Source organism: Mustelus asterias, chromosome 2 (assembly GCF_964213995.1).
Source record: "Mustelus asterias chromosome 2, sMusAst1.hap1.1, whole genome shotgun sequence".
NCBI lineage: Eukaryota > Metazoa > Chordata > Chondrichthyes > Carcharhiniformes > Triakidae > Mustelus > Mustelus asterias.
The window spans coordinates 49,845,353-49,870,071 of NC_135802.1; the positions used below are offsets into that span (position 1 = coordinate 49,845,353).

Consider the following 24,719-nt stretch of genomic DNA (forward strand, 5'->3'; position numbering starts at 1 on the left):
GGGGTGCTGCCCTGGTGTCCTGCCAGTTTTAAGGCCTCTTGCGCCATGGGGTCAGGATATAGTATCCTTCTGCCAGTCTTAGCCCTTCCCTTTGTGTTAGGCGCTGTCTTCTCCTGCAGGCATAAAAAAAAACACAGGGTGGGAATTTCTAGCCCAGCCTGTCAGCAGGAGATTCTGGTTGTGCAAAAGTCAATAGACCTTTGGCTGCTTGTTGCATCCTCCACAACAGAACCCACCATACCAGGGCTGGAAAATTCAGTGCTTAGTTTTCCACAAAGTTAAGCACAACACCTGCACCCTATCCTGGTGGCAGGCCAGCAGTCCATAATGGGTCACATAAATGCCTCCGGCACTTGGCTACTCCTCTTGAGAGAGAGAGTTTATGGAGGTCAGCAATGACAAGCAGACACCTCTCACCAGTATTGACGGTGATGCATTCTGCACTGACTCTTCAGGTGGCAGGCCAGGAAACCCCACCATCCAAAACATCCTGGCCATGAAGTACTTAGGTGCATCTTACTATGTGCTAAGAAGTATAACAATCCATGGCATGAAACCTTTCCATTTAATTAATACCGATGAACCAAGAGTCTCACTGTGGCTACTATAGTGAAGTATCCAATGGAGCATGCTCAGGCTGACATAGTTCATTCATTTTTGATGAAAGAACAACTGAAGGCAGACCTCTTAATTAAATGGACATCCAAGAAAAGAAATGGCTGATGATCACCATTCTTTCCAGCTATTTGTTTCCTGATTTAGGTCATTGTGGAGATTAAGTTGAGCATGAACATGTTAACCAATAAAAATTAAATGGTGGTGCAATGCTAAAATTATACTCAACATTAAAAGCTAAAGGTGACCAGGATTTTTTTTCATGCATTTGAAACTTATCTATATTAAGTTAATTGAATTGTCTGTTGTAATACTCATTATTAACTTACTGTTACATTTGACGTGTCTGATTCCAGCTATGAACTGTAACCTGATGTTGAATGCCCAGGCAGCAAGTAAAATCTGCCGCATCCTAAATGATCCAGATCCATCTGGCCAACTTTTGTTTTGGTCATCTGAGGTCCTATGGAACTTACTGGAACTGGCCTCTAAGAAGGAACTTGTTGATCAGCTGAGTGATTTTGAATGTATCAAGTGAGTGTTCAAAATAATCACACTAACTTATTTATTTCTGATGGTAACTGAAATATAATTTATTCAGTAATTTGAATGTGTTTGTTCAAGTTTCAAAGGCCCAATCTGCTGACTAAGGTTGCAACCTCTGGCTCTGATCCTGTTCAGAAAAGAAATACCCACTTACCTTCCTCCAAGTTTTCTGGGAATTCTCCTGATGGAGGATCCTTTCAAAAGGACCTCGGAAGGAAACCTTGGATATGGAAATCTGTGTAGAAATTAGACCCCATCTTACAGCCATATTCTGGCAGTTGGAGGGTTGAAAATCTTCTTTGAAAAGCTATGGAGAGAAGGTAAGTGGGTAGGCTGGCTGAGATAAGGGGATAGAGTGTGGTAAGTGGGTAAGCAGGTTAGGATGGGTACGGTAAGTTGGTAAGGAACTAGGGTGGGTAAGGGCAATGTCAATGAGTAAGGGGGTTGAGTTGGTGAGAGAGTAGGCTTCTGAGGTTGGGTCGGGAGTTAAGAGGTGTTAAAGTGGGCACTTGGATTCTGAGTTCAGGTCAAATCAGAAGGATGTTGGAAGTATTCCAGAGGTAGACAGGTGAGTGGAGTGGGGAGTTTAAATCAGATGGGTCTGGGTGGGAGTCAGTGGAGTGAGGTCTGATCACATCAGATGGGGAGAGTTGCAGGGGTGTTGGAGGCAGGTGGAAGGTGATGAGCTGAAGTCAGGTCAAGTGTTTTTGGGTGTCGGGAGCGGTCAAGGATCAGAAAAGGGAGATAGGTGATGAGGTTAATCAGGTCAGGTCATGGGGGAGTGGGCTGGAGCGGAGGTTGGGTTGAAGGGAGTTGTATATCAGGGAAGGAGTCGGGTGGTGGGAGTTTGTCGGCAAGTCAGGGGTGCAGTTGGATGGTTGAGGGATGAGTCAGGGCCGGTTAGTTGTACAGTTACCCAGGAATTAGGCGAGGATTCTTCTGTCTCCAATTTCCTGGGTAACTTTAGGGAGGTAACTTGGAACTGTCTGAAGTCTCCAACTCAAAGTTGAAGACATTTTAGAAGAGTCCAAGGGAGTAGGACAATTTCCCACTGGAAGTTCAAACATCTTGCACAAATCCCATAGAGGCCCATAATGCACATTGCAAAATAAATCTGGTTTGTGGGGGCGTTCTTACCCTCCTGCTGGCCGATGGGCAGGTGTGAGCCGCTAAGATCATGAGAGAAATCTTGCCTCATGTGATCTTACCGGCACCAGATATCCGATTATGTCAGCCTCGCGCCCAAAAAGGGTGGTAGACTGATCTCAATATTTAAATGCTATTTAAAATAGAATTTAAATATTACAAGTGTGCCCGAGCCAGAATCGTGCGGGCTCGTTTGCCTCTGTGGCTTCGCCGGTGGAAATTCTCTCCAGCGAGGATCACCCATGGTCCCCATCAATGGAGACCAGTCATGACGGCCTCACCGGTAAAAGTAGAGGCCATTGAAGCCCCCCAGGAGGTCGAGGCAGAGGAGGGTGCCCCTTGGGCAGTGCCAGCCTGACACTGCCAACCTGGCACTGCCCACTGAGCACTGGGCGGTGCCAGGGGGTTGGGGCATGAGGAGACAGGGCCAGACCGGGGGCAGGCCATTCTGGGGGGACCACTGTGCACTCTGCAACAGCGATTGTTGGGTGGGGTGGTGGTTTCAGCTGTGATTGTTCCAGGCAGGGGGGTGTTAATTGGTCTGAGCAGGGGAGGGGGTGATGATTGGTTCGGGCTGGGCAGGGTAGCGATCAGCCTTGGAGCCCCATGGCAGCGGGGGAGAGTGGTGATGGGCCACGAGGCTGACTATAGTTGGGGGAGGCAGTGACAGGTTTCTGTGCTCACAGAGCACAGAAATCTGCACATACACAATGGCGGACTCTGCTGCTATCTGTCAGCCAGCTTTCGGGCAATTTAGGGCCCGCCCACTCCACTTGATGGCGGAATTGAAGTTTTGCAAGATTTTTTGCCAAAGTCAGGTAAGATTCAATTTTAAGTCGCCCCAAAAAGGCACAAATTTCTCCCATTTTCACGCTTGTTCAGGAATTTGGTAAGATCACCCGTGTGAGTATCTGGACCAATGTAATGTTCATGTTAGGAGCGGTCTTTAGAACTTGTGTATAAACAACCCACAATGTAAATATTGGAAGAAATTACTGAAATATTGGCACATTAGGTCTCTACACCATAAACATTCAAAGCATTCATATCTGGTGTTTTAGGGCAGGATACAGTTCCTCAAAATGTCCTACAAAATTAACAGTGATTGTACTGGGACTTTTGAAGAGAATTATATCGGGATATCTCTGGCAAACCAAATTTTCCATTATCTTATAGTTTGCTTCAACTCATATCCAGAGAAGCATCAGGTAGAGCTCCAGTTGCTGAAAACATCTGAGGGAAAGTTGCTTGAGCTGTTTTCTTTTCGATAGTGGAAATAATAAGTATTGTTCCCCGATTTAAAGAACAGACAGCAGGCCCTTGTATATGTGCCATGTAATTTGACCAGAAGTGTTATTGGGATTTATTTTGCTAAATGTTACAAAAGGTCGTCTTGTTTTGCGTATATATGTCATACCAAAATAATATTAATTTACTTCTTTTTCATCTTTAGTGTACTTAAAGAAGCCTTTTTGAACCAAATGGTAAATGGTTATTCCCATGCTGGCCGTCAACTTCGAAATGACTTGCTGGTAATAACTACAAGTCTAGCAGAGCATCCCACGATTCCAATGATTGTAAGTTTTACTGTGAAATGCTAACAGAGATTTATAACATTCATGCACATACTTGTTTTATTTGTGAACAGAGCTATCAAGCATGAATCTCAAAAGGTTAGCATGCAGTTAGAACAAGCAATTAGGTAAGCTAATAGCATGTTATTGCTTATTCCAAGGGGAATTAACTACAAAAGTAGGAAGGTTATATTTCAGTTATACAAGGCATTGGTGAGACCACATCTGGAGTACAGTTGGTTTCTTTATTTAAGTAAGGATGTAAATGTGTTGGAGAAGGTTTACTAGACTAATACCTGGATTGCCATATGAGGAGAAGGTGGACAGACTAGCCTTGTATGCACTGGAATTTTGAAGAGTAGGACATGATTTAATTCAAACTTGATGCAGAGATGTCGTGATAGGGTGGATCTGTAAAGGATGTTTCCTCTTGTGGGAGAATCTAGAACAAGGAGTCATTGTTTAAAAATAAGGTATTGCCCATTTAAGATAGAGATTAGGATTTTTTTTTCTCTCAGAGGCTTGTAAGCCTGTGGAGCTCTCTTTCTCAATAGGAAGTGGAAGCAGCCTCTTTGAATATTATGAAGTCCGAATTAGATAAATTGATAAGCAAGGGGGGTGAAAGATTATTGGGGTGGGAATGTAGAGTTGAGGCCACAATCAGATCAGCCTTGATCTTATTGAATAGTGGAGCAGGCTTGATGGACCATTCATGCTCCTACTCCTGATTCATAAGTTTGTATGTTCATACGTAAACATTTTCTTAATACAGTTGAGACAGATTTTGCAATTTGTTATTGTGATGTATTCTGTGATACAGCAGTTGTTTAAGTTATTTGATTTTATTGATTTTATCAAATTTTAATAATAGCCTAATTTACTGAAATGGTTTGCCCAGTAGCTTCCTAAAATTGTCTTTTCATGATAGGAAACTGGATTTACTAAACTCCTGATAATGTTTGCTGCATTCCCTGAAGGTAAGACGTTTTAATGGTGGAAATCATCCAATGATGTGCATCCAGTTTGACTACTGATGCTTTATCTGCCATTGTCTTTAGGTTCAAAATTTAATAATATTAAGAAAACAGATTTGCATAGTAAGTTTGTGAAATGTTCAGATATTTCAGTTGTTGATTTGTTGACAGTATTTTATTGTTTACAACTCACTCCACCATTTTCTGCCTCACTTACAAACAGACCTGCAAATTAAATTGTCAATAAAGGGACAGAAAATTTAGATGTTTTTTTCGCTATAATCTCCTAATGTATTGAACATCATTATTGGTTAAATTGTCTCCATTTTAGTCTCGCTTATTTAATATGAAAATACAAAAGGGCCAATTTTTCTTATTCAAATCCTTTGTTAGCTTCTATTTCTGGGATGTTCTTAATTCTGTAAATATTCCTGACAGGGTTGAAGTTGCCTGCTTGAAATGTATGAGGACATTTCAATTAACTATAAATGAGCAGGAGGGCATCATAATACAAGCTGCAGTTCTTTAGGGTGGTTTGGGCGATCAGACATGGAGGGTTGAGGGGGTTTGGACATGGGGGTTGTTGGTTATGAGGGGTGGGACATCCGGAGAGCATGGGGGGTTGGACATGCAGGGGTTGTGGGGTGGTAGGGCATGGGGTTTGGACATTGGAGCGAATGGGTGTCAGGTCAGATTGTGGAGTGGAGGTTGGGTCACCTTGGGGGTTGGGTCACGGGGGGTTCGCTTCTGGTCATGTGGGGTGAGTTCAGCTGGATTGGGTCAAGTCAGGGGAGTCAGGTTAGTTGTGGGTGTTGTGAAATCTCATGTGGGTGGGAAGTTGGGGTAAACTGTGGAGAGCACAGTGTGGGGTATATCCTGTGGAGGGCTCGGTCTGGGTATTTAAAATAGTTATGCTGAAGTTAGACTGGTTTTATTTCTTCTAACTTTCTCAGAGTAACTGGCAGAACAATCCAAAGTTGAAATTTAAATTACTTTGTTGGATGATACCCAGCACAGAACAATTGTCCAAGGAAAGTTAGCACTTCTGGTCAAATCCAGTGCGATGCTTACCTGGGAACTCGCGAGTTGGATTCCCCAGCGAAACTTCGGCATACCCCAAATTCAGTGCTGGGGATCTAGGAAGTTATGGGCATTTCCGGAATTATTTTTGCGTCTTCTAATGTGAAGACAGATAAAAAGCATTTGCTAATGCCTCTGCCGTTCCCTTATCCATTATTATAATATCACCTATCCCTGTTTCTAATGGGCCCACATTTATTTTAACTGATCTCTTCATCTGAGGGGCTGAAATTAGGGGATGATTTCCGAGAATGGGAGGAAGAGGCCAGCCACTTTTATCAAACAGGCATGATAGAAGTGGCTGAGGAAAAGAATCCCTCAAACCTGGAAACAGTGCCCCAAGAGGTTCAAGGACTCAGGAGGGCATGAAAGGTGAGTGTTGTAACATTTCAGGTGCCAATCCCCACACTCTAGCTTTCTCAGCATTCTCCTCAAACCAACACACTTTGCAGCTGCATTCATTTCTCCTCCTCTGCCTTCACCTCCTCACATCAAAGCAGCCAACACACACACTCACCCTCATCTTTGTACAATCTCACACTTACGCCTTACAGTCACTCTCCACAAATGCTATCCTTCTCTCCTTTCCATATATTCAGTTCCTCACACTCGCAACTCTCTGCTTTCTCTCTTTGCAGGAGATGAATCCAATCTGACCCAATCGCAATACCTCCCCCTACTCACAAGTGGGGGCCAACAGGACAAGGCAGAGAATTGGGTGGCAGGGGTGGGAGTTCCTCCAGTGTAATCAATGTGTTAACTTAAGGCAATGCGGGCCTATCTTGCACACTGCAGACAAGGTCTTGTTTTCCAAGAGGTTGCTGGTAACAGCAGCGATTTGCCAAGAAAATTCTGAGCCTCCTGAGGTAGTGGTATTCACACATGTTGAAGGAACTGTAAACCCTGTGTCAGGGGGCTTGACTCCATGAAGCTGGTTCTCTGTGTCCATTCCCACCCCGGCTTGTGGAGCAGCAGGTGGCTGAGGAGAAGGCAGCTGGTGCTGCTCCTCTTCTTCTCATCAGAGATGCAAGGTAGAGCTACAGAAGCTGCTCCCATATCATGGTGAAAGCTGACAGCAGGGAAGTGCCCATCAAAGTGATTGACACTCAAAACAGGTGAACTGACTTCCTCGAAATTGAAATTCACCTGTCATCAGTAGGAACACAATTTCAGAAATGCTTTGATCCGCAGTCTCTCACCTAGACCTGGTTTCAGCTGTTCAGTTTCACTATTTAAAGGCTTCCCAGCTTGTCAGTTTCACTGAAGTAGCACTCCCTGCTCTGCTCTCGCTTTGTTGACCCTGGCAGGCTCTTCACCAGTGGTTTTCAATCGGTGTGTTGCCGTTGTGCCACGAGAACCATGCAAGGTTGCTGCGGCCTGCTGCAGGAATGTTTTGGTGAGTGCTGTACTTGAGTGTTTCTGTTGATCTGTCAGCTTATAGCCACTTATATAAGTGGCTGTGAGGGATAATACTACTTTTACGTGTGCTGATTGTGGGCTGAGGCCCATCCTACCGCCACTCTTCGCAGGTTCTCTCCATTACTGTAGAGAGGCGGAGGGCAGGCAAGCTGGGAGAGCAGTCACCAGGCTTGGGAGCCCATCCTTGAGCACGCTGCAGTACAGGTGGGAGGTACATCGAATAAAATCAACAGAATATTCAGCTTTGCCCCCAGCTTCAAATGGTTAAACTGATTGATTCAAGTGCATGGCAGCGTTTTTCACCTCACACACACACATAGCTGGGAGCCTCTTCACTGGTGAGTGCTGCCCGACATCTCCTGCTCTGGTGCTGCCAAAAGATCCGCGTGTGACTCTAGGAGAAAATGTCAAATAAGCAACTATTAAGTACTCCACCACCAATGAAACTTTAGTCCATGTCTCAATTATACTCACTTACCAAGTATGCTGGTCTAAATAGTCATTGCTCAGCACTGCGATGGCCTTTCACAAAAGGGATCTGGTCATTTTCCCAGTTGGAGTTTTTTCAGGTTAACAGAGTCCCCAAAGAGGATTCACACTCCCCTCCCTGCTCCTCATAGTATCAGGTTAACCTACCTGGTGCAATTCCAACATCATCTGCTTGTATTTCCGATTTACGTTTTAATTTCCATCATTACAGTTTTGTAATGGGCCTTTTTTTAAAGAAGGTTCACAACAATGAATGGAAAGATTTATTTGTCGGAGTTTAGTTTGAAATAGGAGGAGGGATGGAAAGGGAGTGGGGAGCATCATGTTGGGTTTACAGCATGTTGCTGCTTTTATGGTCTTTAACTACTCCCTCCTTCCCTCTCCTACACCCCTTGGCAGTTAAAGTTCTGCCCAGTGGTTCAGCTCAATTATTTTTCTCACTTCACTGATGCTGCCTGACCTGCTAAGTATAATGAGCATTTCCTGCTTTTATTTGTGATTTCAAGCATTTGCAGTAGTTTCCATTCATTCCAGAAGCCATATGGTTGTGGTGACAGATGCAGATTCTGAGCTAACAGAAATTTTAATACAATGACATCTACCGCCAACCACCCCCCTGCCAAAACCGGGGGCCGTACAGGTAATGTTTGGACCCAAGTGATAAATAGACATGGAAATTAGCTAAACCCAGAAATTTGTCTGGTTCAGCTATGTTCTTGTGCAGATTTTCAAGGTGAACTACCTGACCTCCTTGGGGTGGGGACAGGCGATGTGTGAAGAAAAGTCCTCCCAAGGGAAAGTTGTCTGTCGCAAATATTGCTGCATTGAGTAAGTCAGTTAAAATCAGTTAATTTCATATGGGAACCATTGAGTATTAAAACATTAAATACAAAGCCTTTAATCATCAAGAGTGCTTCCTAAAGTGTCCCTGCTCTCCATGTAATGATTTGACATTGATAACTCCTCATCACCTTTCTTTTAACCAGAAAATATTTTTCTCCTCACGACCCTTTCAAAAATTCTTCAAAATTGCCATTGACAAATTTATCATTTTTTTTGTACTCAAAATAGAAAGCCCACAATTTAATGCATGGCATTGCTCAAAGACAAGTAAGGAGTTGTTCGTTTGTTTTTTATTAGTTCATGGGATATAGGGGTCACTGGCAGGGCCAGCATTTATTACCTATTGTGAATCACCCTTCTGTAGGTGGTGCTGAGCCACCTTCATAAAACTGCTGCAGTCCCACACTGATGTCAGGTAAGAGACCTGTCATGGAGAAAGTAATGGTAATATATATTTCCAAGTCAAGTGTTGTGTTGCCCTCTTTTTAGGTCAAACCAAAGTGTTGTGTTGCTTGGAGGGGAACCTGGTGTACACATATCCCTGCTGTCCATGCCCTTAGAGGTGGTATAAGTTGTAGGTTTGGTAGGTGCTGTTGAAGAAGCCTTGAGTTGCTGCATTGCATCTTATAGATGGTGCACACTGAGGGCACGTTGTACCTGTGGTAGAAGGAGCGAATGTTTACATCAGTGGATGGGGTGCCAGTCAAGTGGACTGCTTTGTCCATGATAGTGTTGAGCTTCTTGAGCATTTTTGCTGCAGTCATTCAGACAAGTAGAAAATATTCCATCACACTCCTGACTTGTGCCCCAGAGAAAAGCTCTGGGGAGTCAGGAGGTGTGTTACTTGCCGCAGAATGTTCAGCCTTTTACCTACTCTTGTGCTCAACATTTCTTGCCTAATCAACACCATTAGAAAGCAGACCACAGATCCCTTACCTAGTTGGTGGGATCTTACTTTGTGCAGTTGCCTACATAAAAGCAGTGATTGCACTGTAATATGTTATCTGTGAAGATCAATAAAGTGCTAAATTATTTCAAGTTTTTTTTTCATTCTTTTATGTTTCCTTTCTCTTATAGTAAAGAGCCATAACCCACTTGTTCATGGTCTAAAAATTTCCAGCAGCCATGAAGATTTTGAAATGAAAAAAATATTCTTCAACTTGCTTATTGCTTTGGCTAATGATCTTGCTTCTATACAGGTAAAACTCTGTGAGTGACCAAGAAATGTACTGAACACATGAGTTGTTGAAAGCACATAAGTAACAGCAATTTCCTTGTTAGTTTCAGTTTCAGACTCTGACAAAGATGTTTTGTGATATTCATTCATGATATTTCGGTATCACTGACAAGGCCAGTATTTTTATTCACCTTAATTGTCCTTGAGAACATGGTGGCGAGCTGCTGCCTTAAACTGCTGAAGTCCATGTGGTGTAGGTATATTCACAATGCCGTTAGGAAGGATTTTGACCCAGTGAAGGAAATGATTTCCAAGTCAGGAACATGTATGATTTGCAGGGGAGCTTACAGGTGGTGGTGCCTATTTCCCTCATTCTTTTATGTGGTAGAGATCATGGGTTTAGAAAGCTTTGTTGAAGGAGCCTTGGCAGGTTGCTGCATGATTAATGATGCCAGTGGTGCACCTGTGATGGAAGGAGTGAATGTTTAAGGTTGTGGATGAGGTGCCAATCAAGTGAGCTGTTTTACCCTGAACAAAGAACAAAGAACAGTACAGCACAGGAAACAGGCCCTTCGGCCCTCCAAGCCTGTGCCGCACCTTGGTCCAACTAGACCAATCGTTTGTATCCCTCCATTCCCAGGCTGCTCATGTGACTATCCAGGTAAGTCTTAAACGATGTCAGCGTGCCTGCCTCCACCACCCTACTTGGCAGCGCATTCCAGGCCCCCACCACCCTCTGTGTAAAAAACGTCCCTCTGATATCTGAGTTATACTTCGCCCCTCTCACCTTGAGCCCGTGACCTCTCGTGATTGTCACCTCCGACCTGGGAAAAAGCTTCCCACTGTTCACCCTATCTATACCCTTCATAATCTTGTACACCTCTATTAGATCTCCCCTCATTCTCCGTCTTTCCAAGGAGAACAACCCCAGTCTACCCAATCTCTCCTCATAGCTAAGACCCTCCATACCAGGCAACATCCTGGTAAACCTTCTTGCACTCTCTCTAACGCCTCCACGTCCTTCTGGTAGTGCGGCAACCAGAACTGGACGCAGTACTCCAAACGTGGCCTAACCAGCGTTCTATACAGCTGCATCATCAGACTCCAGCTTTTATACTCTATACCCCGTCCTATAAAGGCAAGCATACCATATGCCTTCTTCACCGCTTTCTCCACCTGTGTTGCCACCTTCAAGGATTTGTGGACTTGCACACCTAGGTCCCTCTGTGTTTCTATACTCCTGATGACTCTGCCATTTATTGTATAACTCCTCCCTACATTATTTCTTCCAAAATGCATCACTTCGCATTTATCCGGATTAAACTCCATCTGCCACCTCTCCGCCCAATTTTCCAGCCTATCTATATCCTGCTGTATTGCCCGACAATGCTCTTCGCTATCCGCAAGTCCAGCCATCTTCGTGTCATCCGCAAACTTGCTGATTACACCAGTTACACCTTCTTCCAAATCATTTATATATATCACAAATAGCAGAGGTCCCAGTACAGAGCCCTGCGGAACACCACTGGTCACAGACCTCCAGCCGGAAAAAGACCCTTCGACCACTACCCTCTGTCTCCTATGGCCAAGCCAGTTCTCCTTGTATCCCATGAGCCTTAACCTTAACCAACCTGCCATGTGGGACTTTGTCAAATGCCTTACTGAAATCCATATAGACGACATCCACGGCCCTTCCTTCATCAACCTGGAACGTGAATTGAGAGTTTGTAGAGCAGTATACATCCAGGCAAGTGGAGAATATTTCATCAGTCTTCTGAATTGTGGCTTCTAGATGGTGGACAGATTTTGGAGAATCAGGAGGAGAGCTAATCACTGAAGAATGTCCAACCTCGGACATGGGACTTCATCTGCACAAAGACTGTGCATTGGTCATTCCTACCAATGCTGTCATGGACAGATGCATTAGCGACAGGTGGACTGGGAGGAACAAGATTAAGTAGTCTTCTTTGCCGAATATTGGTGCTCTTACCACCTGTCATAAGTCCAATCTGACTGATACATTCTTCAGATCTCAACCAGCTCAATCAGTAGTGGCCACCAAGCAACTTTTGATGACAGGCGTTGAAATTCCTCATCAGAGGGCATTATGTGCCCTTGCTACTCAGAGTGCCTTATTCAATTGGTGTTCAACATGGAGAAGTGCAAGTTCATCAGTTGAGGGCACGAGGCTGATTATGCTTGCAAATCAGGGCCGGTAATGTCATGAGAGGCAAGAAACCGGGTGCAAACCCGGTTTTTCACCTCTCTTGCAATCTTACCGGCTCACCACACCGATCGACTGGGGGTGTGACAAGCCGGTAAGATCACCCCCCTCTGTATCTCAATCCACCCTCCCTGCAAAAGCTCTCTAAAAACCCAGTTCCAATGCAGCGCCTTTGGCTCCCTCAACTTTTTAATTATATTCTTCCCCCTCCTAATCATCATCCACTCTTTTTTTCTGCACTGTTACATACTCTGTCATATCCCTATGTGCATGAAAGTAAGCGTGCAGGTACAGCAGGCAGTAAACAAGGCAAATGGTATGTTGGCCTTCATAGAAATCATAGAAACCCTACAGCACAGAAATAGGCCATTCGGCCCATCGAGTCTGCACCGACCACAATCCTACCTAGGCCCTACCCCCATATCCCTACATATTTACCCACTAATCCCTCTACCCTATGCATCTCAGGACACTAAGGGCAATTTTTAGCATGGCCAATCAACCTAACCCGCACATCTCTGGACTGTGGGAGGAAACCAGAGCACCCGGAGGAAACCCACGCAGACACGAAGAGAATGTGCAAACTCCACACAGACAGTGACCCAAGCCGGGAATTGAACCCAGGTCCCTGGAGCTGTGAAGCAGCAGTGCTAACCACTGTGCTACTGTGCCGCCCATAGTGAGAGGATTTGAGTATACGAATAGAGATGTTACTGCAATTGTATAGTGTGTTGGTGAGGCCATACCTCAAGTATTGTGTGTGGTTTTGGTGTCATTATCTGAGGCAGAATATTCTTGCTATAGAGGGAGTACAGCGAAGGTTTACCAGGCTGATTCCTGGGAGGCAGGTCTGTCATATGAGGAGAGACTAAATTGGTTTGGATTATATTCACTGCAGTTTAGAGGGGTGAGAGGGGATCTCATAGAAACTTTTAAAATTCTATCAGAGTTAGACAGGATATATTCAGAGTGTTCCCAATGGTGGAGGAGTCCAAAACTAGGGGTCATAGTTTGAGGATAAGGAACTTTTAGAACTGAGGTGAGGAGAGATTTCTTCACCCAGAGGGTGGTGAATGTGTGGAATTCACTACCACAGAATATAGTTGAGGCCAAAACATTGTCTGATTTAAAAAATAAATTAGATATAGCTCTTGGGGCTAAAGCAATCAAAGGATATGGGGGGGAAGCGGAGATCAGGATATTGAATTTGATGATCAGCCATGATCAAAATGAATGATGGAACAGGTTCAAAGGGCCGAATGGCCTACTCCTGCTTCTAGTTTCTATGTTTCTGTGTAATAAACTGTTGTTAATTTAGCAATTCAAGAACTTGATTTTTCAAACAATAGGTAGTTATTTTGTTTCATAAAATCTTTACAGATTAACTATTTAGGAGGGTGATTTATAGTAAGAATGGTGTAAACTTTCAAATTTGTCTTTTTATGCATTTCTTTTGCGCTGTAGTTGCTCAGTGAAGGGGGAGCACTACTGGCATTATTTCATTACGTTAAGCCAAATGAGAAGCCTGGAATTCGGGATTGGTCTCCTGCCCAGTTTGAAGAGCTTCAACTTCATGCCTTATCTACTTTGATCTCAGTGGCTCCAGTCATGGTGGATGATTACATGAACTGTCAAGGGAATACTCAACTACTGCTTCTGTTGGACTGGTGTGTAAATCAAGGTAAATGCCTTTACATTGCAGTAAATTTAACATTAGACTTCACATGGTGTGTTTTTCTATCCTGCCACTGTCAATGAGACTTTCCATTGAATCCATCCCATGCCTCTGGGAAACCAGTGGCGAGGAGAGCACCGTCGGCGGGACCAGAAGATCCCAGTTGTATAAACAGCCAGAAGATAATGCTATTGTTTACACTTGAAGAGAAATTTTTTTAATGAGTTTTATTGACCATATGCTTCATTGATAAGAAAACAATAAAATGTTGAACTATGATTTAAATCACTTAACCATACTGATTTTGGGTGTGAATGCAACATATAATTAATGCCTACTTTATTTATACAAGATTTTGTGATGGGAAATGGCATGAACATTAAAAAAAGTGTAGTTTCCAACTTCTCCTTTCCACAAATTTGTACCTCCTTTAATTTGAGTTATTTAGAATAACAAATCTGTGCCTTAGTCACACAGTTTTAACTTGTTCCCTCCAAGATGCATACTTTGGCAAAGGCAATTCATTCCATGCTGCTGGTGGTCGTGGCAGTAAGAAAGCTCAAATGCACTACTGTCTAAGACTTCTGAGATCTATGACTTCTCTTGGTGAAGAATTGATAATCCAAAATTTACATGATCAAGGAGCAATTCCTCAACTTCTAGGTAAGGTATATTTGCTATCACAATTCTAACCTAATAACGAGTTTAACATAGTTACATTGGCCAGAATTTGAAGTGTCGAATTTGCGTGAGAACTGGAGTAATTCATGCTGGTTCTTTCAGTGGGAGTTCATAGAATCCCTCATAGAATCCCTACAGTGCAGAAGGAGGCCATTCGGCCCATCGAGTCTGCACCAACCACAATCCCACCCAGGCCCTACCCCCACATATTTTACCCGCTAATCCCTCTAACCTACCCATCTCAGGACTCTAAGGGGCAATTTTTAACCTGGCCAATCAACCTAACCCGCACATCTTTGGACTGTGGGAGGAAACCGGAGCACCCGGAGGAAACCCACGCAGACACGAGGAGAATGTGCAAACTCCACACAGACAGTGACCCAAGCCGGGAATCGAACCCGGGACCCTGGAGCTGTGAAGCAGCAGTGCTAACCACTGTGCTACCGTGCCGCCCTAACCACTGTGCTACCATGCCGCCCTTAACCACTGTGCTACCGTGCCGCCCTCAGAGTTCAGAGAAGAGTCTCCCACACTCTGTGCACTGCACAGGCCACCAGCCTAAATATCCTTAAATTTCAGGGGGTGGAGCCTACCCTACTGGAGAGACTGAAATCAACGCGCTGAGCAGGCCAACCACCTATTGGTGGATGAATAGAAACAGTGGTGGGATGAGACTCTTCTATCCAGATTAATTGGGACGACGAGCGGGATCCTCATCTGCTGCCCTCCCGCCGATTAAATGCCTCCACCTCAGGGGAAGGATATTAACTTCCATTAGGAAATCTGTTTCAATAGGAGAACCAACAACTAGATTTGTGAACCTTTCTGTTCATAAAGCTAAAATTGATTTGCCTACTTAAAGTTGAGATTGGGAATACTGAAAATCATGTGGATGGGTAAGTGCTGAGAGCAGGACCAATGTTGAAACATGGTCCTTATATGAAAAACAATGTGAGGAACAAACAGACAGGGGATCAAAGATTTAAAAAGAACTTGCAATTATATGTTATCTTTGGAAAAAACATCCCAAGGTACTGCACCCAATGCAAATAAAATAGACATCATACCAAAGAGAGGGCGAACTCGAAGTTTGGACAAATGGATGGGTTCTAAAAAAGGTCTTAATAGATTCGAGGGAAATGGGAAGCTGAAGTGGTTTGATTGTGGGGGTTATGGTTTCAATCACAACCACAAACAGAGTTTACTCACTTACCACCAAGGAGAGGAATTGGAGGAAAAGTCATCATGGGCTGCCATTAATGGCTTAACCAGTATCGGGTGCTATTCATGGTTTCACCAGCAAGAATTCAGCTGCAAAGATAGATTGGAGAAGCTGGGCTGTCCTCCTTGGAGAAGAGAAGGTTAAAAGGTTTTGGATCAGGTGTATAGTGTGGTAGTTTGAGAAGGGGATGGGGATATTGAAGATTTTTGCTCAGTAAGAAACAGTCCACTTTGTTTCTCAGGGATCCCCAATGTACTTGTTTTAATGCATATTTTATTATTTGATATGATTTTTCATAAATGTTTAATAGATATTCTGAAAGACATGACAAGCAGCTCAGTTGAAGAAACCAAAATTAATCTGGATATTCAAACTGACATCCTCATCATCTTGTCCAGCATTTGTGAACATGATATTCATGGCAAGGTGGGTAAATATTGAACAACGTAGTTCAGTTATGACTGGTTTGATTAAATGGCATACTAAGTCCAGGCATATATACACTTGAGTCACGTACATGGCTCTGCATGAGAGATGTGTTTTCTATTTTTACTTCAAAAAGTTTCCCAGTATAAACTTCCTGTCACTTGGCCAGTCAAACTAAAAAAATAATGGGTAGTACAAAATGTGGTGATGACATTGTCAGTGGCTATGAAGGTGACCATGACCATGAACTTTTATGTGTCGTGGTCCTTCCAGTTGTTACAATCTCAGCAGAGAAAGTGGGTGAGATTCTCTGACCTCCCCATGGTATGTTCCTCGAATCTTCTGGTCCCACCACTATCAATGAGATTTCCCATTGAATCCACCCCACGCCGCCGGGAAACACAGTTTGGGGTGTGCCGTCGGCAGGATTGGCATGAACAGCTAGTAGATCTCACCCAGTAACTTTTGTTTAGAAGAAGAAATCTGAAATCTGAAATCCCAGTTACTTACTGAAAGAATGAAGCCACAAGATTCCAGTTTAAAAGAGAAGAAATTTTACTATACACAAATCAAAGCAAACATTAAATGCTATCATAGCTAACCTCCTATACTCTAACATCCAGAATCAACATAAGTTATTAAGAATTAACAAGCAAATTGTGGTTGATTCTAATCTATAAATTACACATCAAATGAGAGATACAACTAAGGTAGATCTTAAGAATTGGCTCAGCAGTCCACACATCATATAGATCATCAATCTCATTCATAAAGACCTTCAAAAGGGGAGGTGATGGCCTTGTGGTATTACCGCTGGACTATTAGTCTAGAAACCTAACCAATGTTCTGGGGATCTGGGTTCGAATCCCACCATGGCAGATGGTGAAATTTGAATTCAATAAAAAAAATCTGGAATGAAGGATCTACTGATGACCATGAAACCATAGTCGATTGTTGGAAAAACCCATCTGGTTCACTCATGTCCTTCAGGGAAAGAAATCTGCCATCTTTACCTGGTCTGGCCTACATGTGTCTCCAGAGCCACAGCAATGTGGTTGACTCTCAACTGCCCTCAGGCAACTAGGGATGGGCAATAAATGCTGGTCAGCCAGCGATGCTCGTGTCCCATGAATGAATTAAAAAAAACTGTCTTCCTAATGAAAAATTTCAGCTGTTTTCCTTTTAAGATGTAGTCTAATCCCCAGCTGAGAGTTGTGCACAACCAAACCGAGTTCATTGGGCACGGTCTTCATCACAAATGGAACACATCCTCAACTTGGTCTGGATGGCACAGAATCACTCATATTATCTTCAAGTAACAGCACCAGTTGCAACAACTTATTATCCAATTCTGGAATTGGACTATGTCTTCTTCAGCTTTTCTGTACTGCACCACTAGACTTATCAAATGCTAATACTGAACTTAGCTGGCTCTACGTCCCCTTAAATAATCTCATCCAGTCTGTCCAGAGGTTTTGGATACCAAAGGGGCGATTCTACCAAAAGTGCTGAATTGGCGGGAAAACTGTTCCAAATCGCGACTAGAACATAGAACAGTACAGCAGAGAACAGGCCCTTCGGCCCACGATGTGCCGAGCTTTATCTGAAACCAAGATCAAGCTATCCCACTCCCTATCATCCTGGTGTGCTCCATGTGCCTATCCAATAACCGCTTAAATGTTCCTAAAGTGTCTGACTCCACTATCACTGCAGGCAGTCCATTCCACACCCCAACCACTCTCTGCGTAAAGAACCTACCTCTGATATCCTTCCTGTATCTCCCACCACGAAACCGATAGTTATGCCCCCTTGTAATAGCTCCATCCACCCGAGGAAATAGTCTTTGAACGTTCACTCTATCTATCCCCTTCATCATTTTATAAACCTGTATTAAGTCTCCCCTCAGCCTCCTCCGCTCCAGAGAGAACAGCCTAGCTCCCTCAACCTTTCCTCATAAGACCTACCCTCCAAAGCAGGCAGCATCCTGGTAAATCTCCTCTGCACTCTTTCCAGCGCTTCCACATCCTTCTTATAATTGTTCTGACAATTCAGCTTCTCATCTGAATCTCCGCACTCTGTGCACTGCAGAGATCCCAGTTGTGAATCTCATTAAAAACCCAGGGTATGGGGCCTATTCGCCCCAGAATTTGATAGTTCTGGAGCTCTGCGCATGTGCAGTAGCCCCAAACTGTCAAACTCCTGTTTGCTGGCCAGCCCGATCACTGGCCAGCCTGGGACCTGCAGTGCTGCCTCTTCAGCATCCCCCCACGCCCGACCGCGGCCCCCACAACAATTCCTGGGCTAGCCCTAACCCCCCTCCCATCCCGGAGCACCCCAATGCCCAGGCCCCACCCCCCAACAGTGGCAATCCCTCCACCTCCTTCACCCCAGCAGACCTCCTCCACCAGCAGACCACACCTCCTCCCCCCCAGCCAGCACCAATTGCTGCCCTCCCTCCATTCCAGACTGATCCCAATGCAGAATGGCAGCGGGAACCCCTACCCCTACCAATCGCACCTAGGCCCCGCCCACAATAGGCCCCGCCACCTTGGCACTGCCCGATGCCCAGTGGGCATTGCCAAGATGCCCCTGGGCATGAGCACTTTGCCCCTTGGGCAGTGCCAGGGGGCACAGGCTGGCATTGCCAGAGGTGCCCATACCCAGGGGGCATCACCCCTGCCACCCGACCCCCTGGGGGGCCCCGATTGCTCCCTCTTCATTCCGGCGGGGTCTCCCGCTAGCTCCCTGAATGTGGGGAGCTAGTCTGAACCCCGCCGAAATGAAGTATTCCTGGTGGGGTGGGAGATTCGATCGGGATCTGAAAGGTCCTGATAATTAACAAATATACATATTTAAAATAGATTAAAAACAGATTTAAATGACTTACGTGCCTTCCTGCCGGTTTCCAGCGTGGTCTGGCCGGCAACTGTTCGCCAGCTCTGGGAGATGCGCATGCGTTCCCGGCGCATGCGCAAATCTCTGTTCAAGGCCACAGACGCGCATCTCCCAGCCGGACCCGCCAGAAAAGTGGCGGGCCGCAATGGGAGAATTATGGCCCAAATCTCAGGTTCAGTTCTCATTTGGTTAGAAACTAAGGGGGCGATTCTCCCACCCCGACGCGCATGTATTTTGGTGCATCGGGATGGGGGAATCGTGTGTCGGCCATTTCGCGGGATTCATGCATGTGTTGGGAATGCGTGCGCGTCTGCCAGAGCCGGAGAACAGGCGCAGTCAGAACCGCGCTGGAAACCGGTGGGAAGAGAGGTAAGTCATTTAAATCTTTTTTTAATGTATTTTAAATCCCATTATCAGGCCCAGCACGGAATTCTCCAGGCCCGATAACATCTCCCACCCCACCAGGAGCATTTCACTCCACTGGGGTTTAGAGTTGCTCCCCACTTGTGGAGAATTAGTGGGAGACCTCGCCGGAGTGAAGGGGGGGGGGGGCAATCGGGGACCCACAGGGGGACAGGGCAGCAAGGCGGTGGTGCCCGCAGGCATGGGCACCCTGGCAGTGTCAGCCTGTGCCCCCTGACACTGCCCAAAGGGCAAAGTGCCCATGCCCAGAAGGATCATTGGCACTGTCCATTGGGCATTGGGCAGAGCCGAGGCAGCAGTGCCAAGGGGGTGTGGCCTTGTGGGCAAACGGCTGGGCCAGGGGGGGAAGGGGTGGGGCCTATTGTGGGCTGGAACAAGGGCGGGGCCTATCATGGGTGGGGCCTAGTAGCAATCGGTTGGGATGAGGTGTCCCGCTGTCATTCTGCATTGGGATCGGTCAAGGCTGGAGGGAGGCAAGAATCAGGGCAGGCTGGGAGGGTGTGGTCTGTGGTGGGGGGCTCTATCTCCCAGGAGTGGGAGTCGGGGGTCTGCCGGGGTTGGGGGGGGGGGGCATGGAGGGATTGCCACTGCTGGCGGTGGGGGGGGGGGGGAGGGGCGTGGAGATCGGGGCACTCTGGGGCAGGGGTGGAGGGGGTCAGGGCTGGCCAGGGAATGCTTGTGCGGACCACAATCGGGCCGTGAGGAGGGCTGGAGGGGCAGCAGTGCGAGGGTCCCGGTCTGGCCAGCGATCGAACTAGCCAGGAAACAGGTACTCTGACAGATTGGGGCCATTGCGCATGCGCAGAGTTCCGGAACTGTCCGACTCTGGCGTGAATAGGCCCCGCCCCCCCCAAGCTTTTAATGAGGTTCACAGATTGTGATCTCTGCATTGCACCAAGTGGGGAGCTTCAGGTCTGAAGTTGAACTGAAAAACAGTCTTGATTTAAACAAGCTTTCTCGCCAATTCAGCACATTTGGGAGAATCGCCCCCTAAGAGTGTCAGTTTCCTTTTTCTGTTTCGCTTCTCAATTTCTGTTTCGAGTTAGGGTATGCCATCACACAACCTTGAACTGGAGATATTTGCAACATCTGACATTTTGCTGCTCACTGTTACAGAAGAGAGCTCACTGATGCTACCTATTCAAAGAGAGGTGACTACATTTCATTCTCTCCTGCCAGAAAATGGCGGTGATCAAATGCATGGCTTTGTGAGGACTGCACACCTCATCATGGTGCAGTGTGTGATTGACTGAAGTCATGCCACTTTACGGGTGCTGCACCTAAACTCAGATATGTACCACACCAGAAATGAATTCCATTCCCTCTAAGTCCAGCTATACACCGTGACTATGCAGGTCACTGTCCAGTATCCTGGCAGCAATCATGATACCTTCGTTGTGCAGTAGTCTGCTATGCCATCTATATTTGAACAACAACAGCAAATCAAAGTGTAGCCACTTGGCAGCAAGGGTTATCTGCTGACCACCTACAGTCTTCAGTTTGTAACCCACACACATTTGTTCTGCATGGATACAATTGAAAGCTGTGCCGCCACATGGGATGTGATAGAGCAGATCATTGTCATGCTGAAACACTTTTATTGTCTAAACCGTTCTGGAGGAGCACTGCAGTAGGTGTAAGGAATCATGGTGGCTGCACAGCTTCATCATCTTGAAGTCACCTTGCCATCAGCTACACAGCTGAGGAAGAAGAGGAAGGGGACAGGGAATCGAGACATCCCCTTTCTGGTTGGTTGCCTGTGAGCAACTCATGATGCAATATCAGTTAACAACAATGCACCATTCAACAATTGGCCCATGCCTTACCTTCCCTCTTACAGACCATCACAGCACTCGCTTGGCCAGAATGCTGAAATAAATGCCACTCCAAAATAAGCAATCTAAACTGAATATAGAAATAAAACCATGCATTACAAACATCCTTGAACCTTGTGCATTCTTTTAGTGCCTATCTTTGGTATACCTTTGCTGTACTAGTGCTCCTACTTAGCGCTACCCAGTGGCTGAAACTTGGTTAATGAAAAACTGCTGTCTTTCACTGAAGGAAATCCTCAGAACATTAGGAAGATCTGGCTTCAGAATGCACCATATCAGCATTGGCTTTAATTGTCTGGGTTGGCTGGCTGATATGCAGCAACAAGGGTACAAGCGGATTTGCATGTTGGGAAGACAAATGCTGTAAACCTGATATGACTCCACAGAGCGACATTGCCACATTGCATGTGGGACACCACAATCTGTTGAAGGACAGACTTTGCTGGAGTCACGTGTAAGGACAGCAGATTGCCTTCTCTAATGAACCAGATGGGCTTTTATGACAGTCAGTTGCTGAGACTAGCATTCAATTCCAGCTAGTTTTAATAAATTGTGTTTAAATTTCTGCAGCTGCCATGGTGGGATTTGTTCCCAGGGTATTAGCCTGGGCCTCTGGCTTACAGTGCAGTGACATTACTGCAACTCTCAGTTATTCTCTAAATTCTGTGCATTGTCAGTATCTGAGCTGGTGACTGTGAGTGTGATATTGAGTGACAATAGGTGGGATTTTCTGATCTCGCCAGTGGTGGGCATCATCAGTGGCAGGACCAGAAAATTTGGAGAGCAGCCTTTTCCCATCCCACCCATACATTTGTCTGCCACTGGTGGGACTGGAAAATCCCAGCCAATATTTCTTTATCATTTAGTGTCTTGCTGCCTTCTACCTCTTGTTCTTCCACCACTCCCGGACTAGGGAAATTTCTTGAGTATCTGAAAGTAGAAAGGCACAATGAACTGATATGAGGAAAAATGTCTTCATTTAGAGAATTGTGAATAATTGGCTGCAAAGGGCTATATATGTTCTGTAATTGAGTAAATTCAATGCTGAGCTTGCTAAATTTTTGGAATCTAAAGAAATCAAGGGATCCGCGGATCATGCAGGAAAGTGGAGTTGAAGTTGGGGATCAGCCATGATCTTATTAAATGATTAGTGGAATTCCTGCTCCCATTTCTCATGTCCTTAGGTAGGGTTGTGAAAAGGGATGTTGAGAAGCAAGAGCTGTGTACTTTACAATCTTTAGAGTGTTAATCAGAAGAGACATAAGGGGGACCTGAAATATGAGAAGGAGGATTAGATATAAAGATACCATCATATTCTGTGATTTACAACCACACCACTGGCCATGTCCTCAGCAATGGGCATTCCAATGATAGCGAAATCCATCTCCTCCAAGACTTACAGCCTTGCCTATGCCCTATTGCCGAGCACCTGTTGCCTCACGTTGTACACCACACTAAACTGCAAGGGAGTGGGAAGTGTGACATTGACTATGGTGCAATGTGTTTTTGTGATGTGGTTATTATGGTTGAATAGATGGCTATGTGTTCAAGCAATGACATGCAGGAATATTTAGATATTTCTTTATCATTTAGTGTCCTGCTGCTCTTCTACCTCTTGTTCTTCCACCACTCCCAGACTAGGGAAATTCTTGGGTATCTGAAAGTAGAAAAGCACAAGGAACTGAGAAGAGAAAGGCCTTTGACAAGGTGCTGCATAGAGACTGTTAAATAAGTGCCCATAGTGTTAAGGGTAAGATCCTGGCATGGATAGAGGATTGGCTGACTGGCAGAAGGCAGAGAGTGCGGATAAAGGGGTCTTTTTCAGGATGGCAGCTGGTGACTAGTGGTGTGCCTCAGGGGTCAGTGCTGGGACCACAACTTTTCACAATATACATTAACGATTTGGAGGAAGGAACTGAAGGCACTATTGCTAAGTTTGCAGATGATACAAAGATATGTAAAGGTAATATTGAGGAAGCAGAGGGGACTGCAGAAGGACTTGTTCAGGTTAGGAGAGTGGGCAAAGAAGTGGCAGATAGAATACAATGTGGAAAAGTGTGAGGTTATGCACTTTGGAAGGAGGAATAGAGGCATAGACTATTTTCTAAATGGGAAAATGCTCAGGAAATCCGAAACACAAAGGGACTTGGGAGTCACTGTTCAAGATTCTCTTAAGGTTAACATGCAGCTTCAGTCGGCAGTTAGGAAAGCAAATGCAATGTTAGCATTCATGTCAAGGGGGCTAGAATACAAGAGCAGGGATGTACTTCTGAGGCTGTATAAGGCTCTGGTCAGACCCCATTTGGAGTATTGTGAGCAGTTTTGGGCCCCATATCTAAGGAAGGATGTGCTGGCCTTGGAAAGGGTCCAGAGGGGGTTCACAAGAATGAGCCCTGGAATGAAGAGCTTGTTGGATGAGGAACGGTTGAGGACTCTGGGTCTGTACTCGTTGGAGTTTAGAAAGATAAGGGGGATCTTATTAAAACTTACAGGATACTGCAAGGCCTAGATAGAGTGGACGTGGAGAGGATGTTTCCACTAGTAGGAAAAATTAGAACCAGAGGGCACAACCTCAGGCTAAAGGGACGATCCTTTAAAACAGAGATGAGGAGGAATTTCTTCAGCCAGAGAGTGGTGAATCTGTGGAACTCTTTGCCGCAGAAGGCTGTGGAGGCCAAGTCATTGAGTGTCTTTAAGACAAAGATAGATAAGTTCTTGAATAATAAGGGGACCAGGGGTTATGGGGAAAAGGCAGGAGAATGGGGATGAGAATATCAACCATGATTGAATGGTGGAGCAGACTCGATGGGCTGAGTGGTCTAATTCTGCTCCTATGTCTTATGGTCTGATAGGAATAAGGCTTGCAGCAGTGCTAAGTGTGAGAAGGTCAGATGAGGTGTAAATCCTGATTGATGGAGATTGTTGGTAGATAATTGATCAGATTGTTGTTCATTGGGCTGTGTGTGAGGCTAGTGGTGCTGTTGGTGGGCAATGGTATATCCTGTGCTTTATCCTGCCACACCCAATTGTAAATGGTGGTGGACAATATAACAACTAACGTGAGGGGCAACATCTTGGCTTTAGTATTAAAAGCTTGTGCTCCAGAACTAGCTGAGCTGTTTTCATTAGAACACTGGTATCTACCTGGTAAAGTGGAAAATTGCCCAGGTATGTCCACAAAAACCAGGACAAATCCAAACCTGCCCCCATCAGCCTACCCTCAATTATCAGCAAAGTGGTGTAGTCAACAGTGCTATCATAGAATAATACAGCATAGAAGGAGGCCATTTGGCCTATCAATATGCACCAACCCTTCTAAAAAGCAATTCAGTTAGGCTGATCAACAACTCTTTCCCTATATAGCTGAAATTATTTCTTCTTCAAGTTTACTTATTTACTTTTCTTCATGGGATGCCAGTGTTGTTAGCAAGGCCAGCATTTACTATCCTTGAACAGAATGATTTTTTCAGTTATT

At 45.2% G+C, this 24,719-nt stretch overlaps 1 protein-coding gene across 2 annotated transcripts in view; it reads left to right on the forward strand.

The window, feature by feature from the left end:
- Window positions 1–24,719, forward strand: part of cfap69 (cilia and flagella associated protein 69) — a 106,974-nt gene that overhangs the window by 33,565 nt on the left and 48,690 nt on the right. For both annotated transcript variants that reach the window (XM_078227709.1, XM_078227716.1), the window contains 7 exons: window positions 972–1,149; window positions 3,761–3,884; window positions 4,810–4,858; window positions 9,764–9,885; window positions 13,552–13,768; window positions 14,261–14,425; window positions 15,976–16,091. In XM_078227709.1, the coding sequence (XP_078083835.1) occupies window positions 972–1,149; window positions 3,761–3,884; window positions 4,810–4,858; window positions 9,764–9,885; window positions 13,552–13,768; window positions 14,261–14,425; window positions 15,976–16,091 (971 nt within the window). The remainder of the gene's footprint in view (window positions 1–971; window positions 1,150–3,760; window positions 3,885–4,809; window positions 4,859–9,763; window positions 9,886–13,551; window positions 13,769–14,260; window positions 14,426–15,975; window positions 16,092–24,719) is intronic.